The sequence below is a fragment of the Haemorhous mexicanus genome, chromosome 1 (genome assembly GCF_027477595.1).
Source record: "Haemorhous mexicanus isolate bHaeMex1 chromosome 1, bHaeMex1.pri, whole genome shotgun sequence".
Taxonomy (NCBI): domain Eukaryota; kingdom Metazoa; phylum Chordata; class Aves; order Passeriformes; family Fringillidae; genus Haemorhous; species Haemorhous mexicanus.
In genome coordinates, this window is record NC_082341.1 from 129922726 (window position 1) to 129934605 (window position 11880).

Consider the following 11880-nt stretch of genomic DNA (forward strand, 5'->3'; position numbering starts at 1 on the left):
TTGTAGAAAGCAGAACATTTTATTGAATAGGCACAACAAATTAGACTAAATGCGTGTAACTGCTTCGGGATATATCTGAAAAAAGTACAGTTCTCTTGAAAACAGATTTGTGGGGCTTTTCTCCTTTGGTTAAGTTGTTTTACTCCAGCTTTAAGCATTAGTCCTGTGTGAAGGTGTGTTCTTCATGCTTTTTCATAAGTTCTTTTGCAGGAAACGTTATTCATGGTGCATTCCTGGAAATAAAAGATAGTTCAATAAGCTTTTAACTCTAACTAAATGTTTGTTAGTCAGAAGGTAGAGAATTACTTATCTATTGGGAACCAGTTTAAGAAAAAAGTTGCATTTCTCTGCCTCTAAAGGCAATTGCTAAAAGAGTGGAACTCAGTTTTGAGAGCTTCAGCAACATAAGACTGAAAAACAAGCACAGGAGTGAAAGAATTTTCAAGAACTGCTCTACTGGCCCCTGGGAGATTTCTAATCTTTTCTTAAAAACCTCTAAAGAAGGCTCCTAGGACTTCTGTGGAGGCTGACTGGATCCAGGAGCTAGGCATTAACATTTTTTTCCTTCACCTTTTGCAGCTGTGGTTGTCTTCACACACGTGAGCACAACACATGAACACACAGAGAGCTTTCAGACTTGCAGCTGCTAGTGTCAGCCTCTGCATGTTAGGCTCTGTCCTCATCTATGTTTCAGTGAGATCAAACTCTGTTTTGTTCACTCTTTCTTAATGAAGTTGTTATTAAAAACGATTTCTATTTCTTCTCCTCTGGTCTCTATCCAAAGGAATTTAAATATTGAATTTATGGATATATTATTTTTCCTTAGGGGAGGGCAGAACTGTTCAGGAATTTTGTGTATGTGTATTGTTTTGTAGCATGTAGGAATCTCAGCTGCCTTTTATGAACATAGATTTAGTCCTGTCCCAGATTCTTCAAAGTGTGTTTTCTAAAACTGTAGAGCAGAGCTGGGGAGCCCCACACTGTACGTGGGCCTTACTGGCACCAAGTCAAGCACAATAGCTTCTGACCAACAGAGCTTGGGCACATGTTTCCTTGCACTAACATCATATTATTAACACAGTTGTTGGTGATGCATAGCAGGATTCCCACAGAAGGCTCTAAGCCTCTGCTGAAGATGAACAGGAGTACTCTGCTTTAGCATAGAGTGGACTTGTTTAACGTGGGCTTTGCTAATGCTTCCTCTATACTGTCCAAGACTTAGAGATTCTGCACAAGTTTCCCTCATAGGGTTGTTGGGTTTTTCTTCCTACACTTTCCCAACCATGACTTGCTATGGAGAACAGGCACCTTCTTGCCATTCCGTAAGTTTAGCAGCTTTTCAGTTTCAAGCTATGCTCTAGACTCAATCAGAGAGACTTCTCACCAAGTGCACAGAGCCCTTGCAGATGCTTTCCCTCCCTGTCTTTGAATCCAAAGTCATACATCAGCCAAACATGAATTCTGCACACTGAATTCAGTGATTAAGTAACAAAAATTAACTTACCACCACCAGGTTCCCATCCACCACTTTTCTCTTTATGATAGTCTCTTTTCCATCCCACTTCTGCACCTGGTTCAGCACACCATTCTCTAGGGTTATGACATTCTACCAAAGCAAAAAAACAAATTGTGGCTGTTTCATCACGGTGCTCTGGTCTCAGGAGAAGACTCCCCCAGTCCAAACAGCACAAAGCACAAAGCACCCTCAACAGTCTTACCTGTGGAGGCAGCATTTCTGCACTGGATGTCACAATCACAGCTCTGCCCTGCTGCTCCCACACCCCTTTTGAGAGACGTATTTGCAAAATGCCATTTCAGGACTCACCTTTGTTTTTCTGTCATCTGCTGTGGTCTCATCAAACTCTTCACCCAGCTTGAAAGAGACCTCTGTATTTTTGAAGGTACTTTCTGTTTTGATGGTTATCACATCACCATTGATGCTGATAGTTACATTAGGCTTGGCCACACCAGCCATCTTCCTGGTAGCAAACCCCACACCTGAAAATAAGATATTAATTTTTTATCTTTCCTCAATCTTTTTGTCTTATACGTTGAAAAAAAAAACTCCTCAGTGATTTTTCTGCTGTTACTTTCTGAGTGTTAATAATTCTATGTTACAGAAATTCTTTTGTAAAATCTCACTTGATTCTGCTATAGACCAAGCTGGGTGGGCTGTTGTAAGGAAATTCTCTGTCATTGTCAAAATAGTAAAAGTAATATTTTGAAGGCTGAGATTGTATGAATGCCAGATACTTGCACATAGACTTATTCAGAATAAGTTTTGCAGCTTGTACACCAATATGCTAATTGTATCTAAATGTAAATAAGCAGGAACATATGACAGTTTCTGAGCCACAAAAGCAACAACAAAACGAGGAAAAAACCCCAAGCTTTTTATATTTACAAGTGGGTAGATTGAATATAAGGAAATGATGAAAAAATAGCTGGCAATTGTTATGTCCTGAGTAAAATCTGGAGTAAAGATTAAGAGTGCAAGTCTCACTCATTGAAAGCTGTCAGGATAAGCCACAGTAAGTATTTTACCCCTAAACTGCAAATAACCCGCCAGCTTTTTAGCATATAGTAATTGAATCAGTGCAAGTTACCTCCTGCGTCCTCCACACTAACAGAATGTTGAAACCCTTTTAAATCCCAATTTTAATTCTAAGCTAGAAGGCTACACCTTTAGAGAAAATTGTTGGACATCATATCTTGCAAGTATCTGCATGAATCCATGCAATTGTCTTTGTTAATATTCACTGGAGGCAGCTACAGAGTTTCATTCAATATAATAGCCATGGCAATTAACTGGTGTCCTAATCCAGTAGCATTTTAAAGCTGTTTAGGTGTGCTGCTCACAGACATAAAGAAACTTGCTGCTTTCTAGCATCACACCGATTTGCGTGTCGAAGGACAAAAGTTAATTCACAGAAAATAATCTGGTGATGTGCTTTACTTCCACTTATAAAACTACTAATAAGGCATGCACAGACTTGACTTACCTGAAATTATTCCCATCAATTAAAGTTTTTCTGCTTTTTAGGATTTTAACATCACTTATTGAAACAGACCAATTCTCCAGTTTAAAACTATCTGATCAAAGTAATGGATTAAACCCCCCTTGATAAACAGCACAGCCAGAAAAAGCAAGTAAAGTTCAAAATTGGCATTCCTTCCCTGCTCCAGATACAAGAAGTTGAAATAGCAATTCTCACCCAGTTCTTTCATATAGTCCTCAAAGTTTTCACTGGAAAGGAGCTTCCAGGTGCCCACAAAATGGTCGCACATCTTGCCAGGCTAGAAAGATGCCTTCCACAGGTTCAAACAGAATGCAGGGCTGGAGAATATAATGAGCTCCAGGGGAAGAGCACTTATCTTTAAAAAGGAGCCGTGGCCACATGATGCTCTGGGATGACCAATGAAGAGTGAGTCCCACTGACCAGTGTTTTTCTTCTTCCCCTACCCCTCCTCTGCCAGTGGGTCATAGTGCTATTATTCATATGCCCTTACTAGCACAAAGATCACTGACTTGTTTTTATTTAATTATTTTTGTTGTTGAAGAACACTCTACCTTAAAGGCAAATAATTAAATCAAATTACCCCTCAGAATAAAAAAGGAGGCTCAAGCTCAACCCTCAAAAATAATGTTCTCACCCCTACTCTTTCATTTCAGTCCACTATATCAAATGGACACAGCTCAGTTCCTAGACTTTCAGATCCAAAAGGCTCATTGGGATCATTTAGCTTGCTTTCAGCACCCCTGCGATCAGAAATTTCCTCTAGAGAAACACAGAACTACAGGAAGAAGTGGATTTGGAGCACAAAGAGAGAATGCTGGGGTTATAGAAGGTTAAGGCAATAAAATTGCTTCCTTGATTGGGATCTGCTTGTCCTTGCACCACCTGAATCAATTTAACAATATGTCTGTAATATGCTTTTATGTAATGGAGATGGGATATGGAGTTCTTTGAGAAGAAAAATAACAAAACAGAGGATTTCTGCCCTTTTTACTCCCTTGTTTTCAGACAAACTATGCACTAATGACAAGCATTTTGAGTAGTTATGGCATAAAGCTAGGCTCTAGTATTGACTTACCAAAAGTCCCTGGACACTTCATTTCTTTTCTGCTTGTGCTGTTCAGGCATTAATTTGTTTGAGGCAAGTTGTGCACAGGCCTGACATAATGGGTCCATCTTGACTGATCCTCTAAGCCCTGCCATACTTCAGTTCACAGAAAAACTATCAGAAAGCAGTCAAGCAAGTCCTTAGACCTTCCTTTATCTGTAATGTGCTATTCCAATGGCAAAAAACAGCAAACAAGTGCATAGTCCAGCCCCTGAAATTCTCTTTAAGTGGATTTCCAGGAATTGCTCTGCTGGTTGCTAGGCATCAATATTGTGGAGCACATATTTTTCTACTTTTTGTCTTTGTAAATAACAGTGCTATAGAAGAGTTATTTATATAGGATTGCAAGATCATAGGGGTATGTATTTGTAAGGGAAGGGAAGTGAGGAGGTCTCCAGTGCATCCTTCCACTCAGGCAGGGTCACCTCTGAGCCCACATCAGGCTGCTTAGAGCTGTGCCCTTTTGTGGATCAGAAAACTCTGAGGATGGAGCCAGCACAGTTCCCTCGGGCAACACACCCCCCTGCCCAGCTGTCCCAAGGGGGAAAGGGTCTCCTTATCTTCTCTCTGAACCTCTCTACCTTCAGCTTTTATTCACAGTTTCTCATCCCCCCACCATTCACCGCCTGGTTCCAGCTCCTTGGTCACAGGTGTTGAGGGCTGTTTGTAAGCCCTCCCAAAGCTTAGCCAGGGTGAGCCACTTCAGTCTCACAGCCTCTTCTCAGAGGACAAGTGTTCCAGACCCCTTAGGATCCTCTGGCTCCTCTGCTGAACTCCCCTCAAAACTGGGTGCTGGACTCTGGATCCACCCTAGTGACTGCTGAGATGAGGGGCATACCCACTTCCATCAATCCTGGCAGCACAGGATGCTTTTGACCTTTCTGCTGCCAGGTCTCAGCTCACTTCCCACCAGGACCCTGAGGGCTTTTTCTGCAGGGCTTCTCCCTTGGCAGTGTGCCCAGCCTGGATTGCTCTGAGAGCTGAGCATGCTTGTACATGTATAATTAGTTACCCCACTGTCCCTTTAAGATGTCAGTCTGTGGGGACTAGAATATCTAATCTTAGATTTGGCCTATTCTTTTAATATTTTTTTTTTTTTTTGCACATTCACTGACTTTGGCCTAATCTCAAAATAAATAAAACTATATTCTAATGATGAGGCAGCTGGTGCCTTCCCTGGCTGGTTTTGCAGAATGTCACATGCTCAAGTGTTCTTTAAAAGGAAATTCTGAGGTCTCTCAAGTTTGTGTCATTATCTTGAGGTATTTTTACTTCCGATTATTGGCTTGAGAAACTCTGTATTGTGTGTGAGCAGATGGTAGGAACATGAAAACTCAAATCCAGCATTTAAATAATGAGAACTGAAAGTACCAGCTGAGGGTTGTTGCAGTGGCCCAGACAGAAAGGCTGTGATGTGTCTGAAGTCAGCTCCTGTTCCTGCTTTCCTTGCCTTTTGGAAATTACTCTGTTTGCAGTTTACTACAACCAGCATTCTTCTGTTTGGAGGGGAAATAGGACCTTTATATTCAAAATTACAGTCAGAGAGGCAATTGGCCTTTGGTGTTAATAGCTGTCTGCAATGCTTGTGATACTGGAAGACTTTTTGGGGAGAGCAGAAGCACCTTTCCATGCAAATCAATTTGGAGCAGACAATGCACCTTCCCCAGGCAGTCAATTGCTTGCACTTATTCAAAGTGAATCTGAGCTATTTGTAGATATCTTGTGAATGTGATGACTCAAAAATGCAAGAGGAAAGCCAGTTTGTGGGTTGACTTGCATGTTTACTTCAACAAGCAGCTGACTGGGAGCACACTTATGGCTCTCTTTTGGAAAGTATCCTACCAATGGTATCCTTTCCCTCAGGAGAGACTTCCAGTAACAAGAGATAAACTTATGGCACTGATGTCATCTAATACAAATGCATGCAGTCTGCTGATAAATACCACAGTTTTTAATGGTCATGAAGAAATCAGTGAGGTTTCTGAGCCTGGAAGTCTAAGCAAGTGATTCATGTCACTTGCAGAAGTGTCTTGACAGCAAGAGCTGGGCAATCTGGCTAAACAGCCCCGTGGTTATTGACACCGATGTGATCTCATACCACCAAAAACAAGGGCATCCTCAAAAGTGTAGCAACCACCTTCAAAATAAGCAGAAATTTTGAAGAAACCGCAGCAGTCAAGAGGTAAACCAAGAAAAGGAAGCTGGTGAGGGTCCAGTACAGGAAATGCTGACAAAGAAAATTCATCTCTTAATCCTGGTATGAGCAGATGCAGCTCAAGTCTGCAAATAACAATGACACACTGTCTGCAATGTGGTCTTGGGGTGCTGTGACATTTGAGGATAGTTTCTGACACAGGATATGCAGAAGTGATCACAGAATTCTGTGGTTCTATGAAGTGTAACAGCAAAGCAGCAGCTGTGCAGGGGAAATCAGTAGATGGGAAGGGAGCAATGATGGGTTAAATGTTACCCTGTGACTCAGACCAAAGGTGGAGATCTACTTGAGATAAACTGTTTTTTACAAAAGTAAGCACAATAGTAACCTCCCTTTGGCTCTTTGGGGCTGGCTGGAGCAATGACGCTCTTCCACTAGAGTATGTGAGAAAGAGGATGTTTATTCCTGCAGTGAAGATCTGCCACCTAGGAGACCTTTCAATGGAGCATTGTGCTAAACCTTCCCTGCTACTTCATGTAAGGATGGAATTGTCAAAGTAAAACCACATCTTACGCTCAAATCTGAAAATATAAGTCAACAGTTATGACTGCTTATAAGGAGGCTTCTTTCCTGAGTTCCTCCTTGCCCCAGAAGGGCAACAGAGTCAAACTGGTGACTACCAATGAGCAGCAGTGTATTGTGCTTACAGACTTGTCTCCACAGTTCTGCTGCTCTGGATAAAAACCAGCATGAAAGGACATCCATGCTCAATCCCACGGCTGATGACATTGACAGTGACTTCCCTTGAACACTTCCTTTAAAGGAACCTGGCCTCTGTATGGGCTTATTACTGGCACATGTGGCAATATTCATAGTCAGAAGAAGTATGCATTCCTGGCAAAGCTATAGCAATGGAGATTTTTCCTTATGCAGGGAAGGAACTGTGGCTTTGATGCAAGCTTCTTGCTCAGGCACAATAACACCTACTGAGAAGATGGACTGTAACCAGCAGCTCATGTTAGGAAGGAGGGACCATATCACACTTTCTGGTACTGCTGCAACTTAGGCAAAGCAAAAACCTTTCTTAATGCTTGTCTGGCGAGGTACCAGACTGGGAATTTCTTCTAAGGCCCCAGGATAGCTACAAGAAAGGTGATCTAATTCTGGACCAGACAAGAAGAGGTAAAGGAATGCTATCTCTGCTCACAAAGCTGCTACTTTCATTTCTGATTAACATTTTAAACAGGTGAATTGCCTTGGACTTCTGCTTAGTCAGGAAAAGGTATAACTAAAGCTTCAGTACTCATAATGTGAGACACTGACTTTACAAAATACTGGCTTCAGTTTGCTTGAAAGTTCAAGCAGCCAATTGGTTTTCAGTGGTATTTTTCTCTCTCCGTGAAGGAGGTGAGCAGGAGTAAAACCAGGTCCTTTTTCCTGTGCCCAGTGCCCAGGACCAAGCTGATGCTCCCCCACTTGTGATTGTGGTTTCAGACTTCACTCAGAACTGAGGGTACTACTGCAAATGGTCACTTTGTTGAAGGAGTCAGATTTGCCAGCAACAGCAGATATATTCTTTCCTTGAGTGGGTATTGGCACTATTCTGCCCAGTCACACTGCTGGACATTTGGAGACCTCAGGCTGTGTGCCCCAGAACCTGCTTTTTTACTTTTCATGATTCTGGGTTATTTTATTTCCTCCTGAACTTTAGGCCAACCAGTGAGCCCCCACACCCTTAAACAGGTTTCCAATATCTGAAAGCAGGACCATGGAATTTAAAAACATTTGAAAGGTGTTTCTGTAACACTAAGCTAAGTTTGTGGTAAAGCTTTTAAGAACAGAAATGAAATCTCATAACTCAGAGGCGTAATAAGATCAACCCCCAAACAAAACTCCATTAACTTGCAATTAAAATATGTATAATTATTTTTTCTGAACTTGCTTTAAAGATGAAGAAAAAATGCAGATATATCTGGAAGGTACAGCTAACCTCTGGGCCCTTGTCTTCTCCTGAGAGACAGCTGAGATTCTGGCTTTTTTCAGCAGATGGCACAGCAATAATGTATGCTCTCAAACATCTGTAGATCATACAGGTTATGATTGCTATTCCTAAGGAAAACTTGGACTTCTCATACTCTCCTTTAACATGTACGTCACTCATTCCTGGAGCAAGGCAGCTGTTAGTGTGAATTTTGTGAATTGCAGGTTGAGAGTTAAAAGGAATATCAGAATATCAGAAAGGTAAAAAAAGGATGAGTATTTGAATATCGGGTGTGTTTGTTTTATTTCATTGAAATAAGAAGAAATGCAGGTACACTAACTCCTACAGAAGTGCAGGTGATGGGCTTCCAGAAGATAATGTGGACATTTCTGTATAAGAATATTTGAAATGTCAGAGGTCCACCTCATATATCCTGTACCCAGCAAATGCCATAGTGGGATTAGTGATATATCAAACTTCATGACTTATGAATGTTTGTATGAGAGACGATCTTAATGTGCTGCCTATCATGTAGGCATTGCAGATGCTTCATGTTTCTAACTCCCTATGGATTCCCCTGGTATAAAGAACAAGTTTAAGGTTGTTCTGGTATTCAAATCTGTCCAACTTTTTTGTATGTGTAGTACAAGTCTTGCATCTAACATCCGGGCAACTCCTCTTGAGGGTGTCTAATGAAAGTTGGCCTTTTTCTGAATCCTGCTTTGTCTTGTCCATGGACTTACCTCAGAGCACGTAAATCCGTGTTATTCTTCCCCTCTACCTCCCCCCCACCCCACAAATAAAAAGGTGCTTTTCTTTCCTTACTTTTTTATCCCTAAACATCAATCTAAATTTAGGTATCACAGCAGAGTTGCAAATAAAGAAAGTAGTGTGTTTCCCAAAGCACTTTTGGGTTTCTTCCAGCAATTTGAAGACCTGCTAGAAGACTAGACTTGCTAATGCTATTCTGAAAATCCATTTGTAGTCCTTCTCCAGATGCTCTTCCGAATTATCCCAGATCATCCAGGTGAAACTCTCTCTCAAAGGGTCCATCAGTACAAAGGAATAACACTGTTGGTTACATCTACTTTGGTACTGCCCAAGAGGAATCCATCCCAGCCCTGCCTTTTTATTGCAGCTCATGCATACCACCTGCTTTTTCATACCTGCATACAGATCCATACAGATCTGTATTTAGAAACCTTCCACTGTTTTGCTTGTTTGTTTGTTGTTAAACATATTTATCAAGCTGAACAAATAAATCTTCAAATAGGGATGAGAGAGTAGTGCATATTGGTGACATGTTCTGTCTTGTAAATTTAAGCTATTCCTATCAGTGGTTGTCCTCTTAACAGCTGCCCTCTTGTAAAGCAAGAGCACTCCCACAATTTCACTTTTTTTTTAACCCAGCAAAGGAAGAACAAAGTGTAAGAGCAATATTTCAACAAGAACAAAAATGCCCTGTACAAAACATTTAAGCTCTGCTGAACCTGCACTCTGAGTAAAATATGCATGGGTTTGGCAGCCCTGATTATGCATGTCTTCTTTCTGCATGCTGCAGTTTCTGGCTTCCTATGCTTTCAATATGACAGCTGGCTCTGAAACTTTCAGGGAACTCCTCCCTGGGTTTGCCAGAAAGCTATCTACTATTACAGATGCGTTCAGATCACATCCAAAGACCTAGTGCTCTATGTAAAGGAAAGTTTAAAAATCCAAAGATGAAATGCCCTTCAGAGTTGAAGCCTTCTGGAGAACAGCCCTCTCTCTGCAGCGTGGTGAGAGCTGGAGGGTGTGAAGGCTCTCTGGCTCTCTGGCTCTCTGCAGCAGATCTGAAATCCTCTGCAGCTGACTGCTGCCCCCGGGTGCTGCCAGCTGAGGGAGAGAGGGAGAAGGAACCAGCAGCTCCTGCCCAGCCTCTGACCTTGCCTGGGCCAGGGGCCTCTTGCAGCTGCCTTCACTGCAGCTTCACTGCTGGATTTCTTTGTCACTGCCAATCTCATTTCATCTCACCTTGTACCAGATATAATAGATTGGGAATTAAGAGGATCTCTGAGGAAAGAAATGCTAAGGTTTTCTAAAGCAATCCATCATTCCTGCCCTTCCTGCTCTGGACAGCTGTCCCGACAGGAACTAGTCAATGCTGTTTATGTTTGACAGGTGAAAACTCACATCACATCTCCAGTAAGGGAGTGTCTGTGAAATGCATTCCTTAATGTCAGGTAGTGATGCAGATCCTTGTTTAAGATGCTGTGGAGGGACTAGAAGCACAGAGCATCTTGCACAGGGAGGATGGAGTTTGCTACCGTATGTGCTGCATCCCTCCCAACACCATCATTAGCAGATGTGGGCAAGGAATGTCCCTACAGCTCCTTTGCCCAAGTACCTAACTATATCCAAGTCTTATTTTTGGTAGACAGATTCACTAAATCTGCTATCTTGAAGCCCAAAAATTACTTTAAAATGCTTTCTGCCGTCATTCTCTGATATCATTTTAGTATTGCTGACAAATTATTTAAGCTGAACATAATTGATTTTATGGTCTTATATGGCTTTAGATTGTACATATCTCTGTTCTAACAGCATTTTCTCCATTAGCTTTGTTAATGTAGCTTCTGGTAAGCCAATACTAACTTGCTGAAATTGACTGAAGTATCTGAAAATCTCTTCTGTCATTTTTAACTTAGTGCCTTATTTCTGCTTCAAACTGCTCACCCCAATTAAGGCGTGACTGTGTCCAGTCATTGGTGCAGTCCCCAAGTCTTCCATGGAGAAGAGCCCTGCCCAAGAAAGCTGATACACTGAGTGTGTTAGTGGGAGTGGGGTATGCAGGCTTGAGTTCCCTTGGCCTGACGTGGCTACTGAAGCTACATCTCCTCATACTCAGAGAGTGGAAGACAGGGAAGGTTTCAGCTGTTTTTGTTACTTAGAGTTGTTATATAGTTCTTCCTCTACCTATATAACAGCTCACAGAATCACAGATCACAGAATCATTTAGGTTGAAAGGACCTCCAAGATCATTGAGTCTAACCTTTGACTGATCTCCACTCAGAGCATAGCACTAAATGCCATGTCCAGTGGTCTCTTGAATATTTTTCCAGGGATGTTGACCCCATCACCTCCCTGGGCAGTCCATTTGAATGTTTATCAACTCTTTCTGTGAAGAAAATTTTCCTGATGTCCAAGCTGAACCTCCCCTGGTGCAAATTGAAGCTATGTCCATTTGTCCTGTCACTGGCTGCCTGGGAGAAGACACTGACTCCCACCTTGCTACATCCTCCTTTCAGGTGCTTGTGGAGAGTGATAAACTCTCCCCTGAGCCTCCTTTTCTCCAGGCTAAACACCCCCAGCTCCCTCAGCTGCTCCTCATAGGACTTGAGTTCCAGCCCCTTCCCCAGCTCCACTGCCCTTCTCTGGACATGCTCCAGCATCTCAGTGTCCTTGCTGGGAAGGTCCCAAAACTGAGCACAGTACTTGAAATGTGACCTCACCAGCACCCAATACATGGGAACAGTCACTGCCCTGACTGGGAACACTTGCTGGTACAGGCCATGGGCCTCCTTGGCTCCCAGAGCACTGCTGCTGTTGACCAGCACCCCAAGGTCCTTTTCCACTGGACTGC

At 42.3% G+C, this 11880-nt stretch overlaps 1 protein-coding gene across 1 annotated transcript; it reads right to left on the reverse strand.

Moving 5' to 3' along the window:
* Positions 1 to 3379, reverse strand: LOC132335931 (fatty acid-binding protein, adipocyte). Its single transcript, XM_059862924.1, has 4 exons — positions 3216 to 3379; positions 1826 to 1998; positions 1505 to 1606; positions 1 to 233 (listed from the first exon to the last, which is right to left on the reverse strand). Exons 1-4 carry the CDS (start codon positions 3286 to 3288, stop codon positions 183 to 185), a joined length of 399 nt encoding a protein of 132 aa, XP_059718907.1. The 5' UTR covers positions 3289 to 3379; the 3' UTR covers positions 1 to 182.
* Positions 3380 to 11880: the final 8501 nt, after the last annotated feature.

Excerpts from the sequence above, each read along its gene's own strand:
- LOC132335931 (XM_059862924.1), bottom strand. The coding sequence starts at position 3,288 with ATGTGCGACCATTTTGTGGGCACCTGGAAGCTCCTTTCCAGTGAAAAC. Across the intron at positions 1,999-3,215 it reads GGACTATATGAAAGAACTGG|GTGTGGGGTTTGCTACCAGG; the intron begins GTGAGAATTGCT and ends TCTTATTTTCAG. Across the intron at positions 1,607-1,825 it reads CAGATGACAGAAAAACAAAG|AATGTCATAACCCTAGAGAA; the intron begins GTGAGTCCTGAA and ends TTGCTTTGGTAG.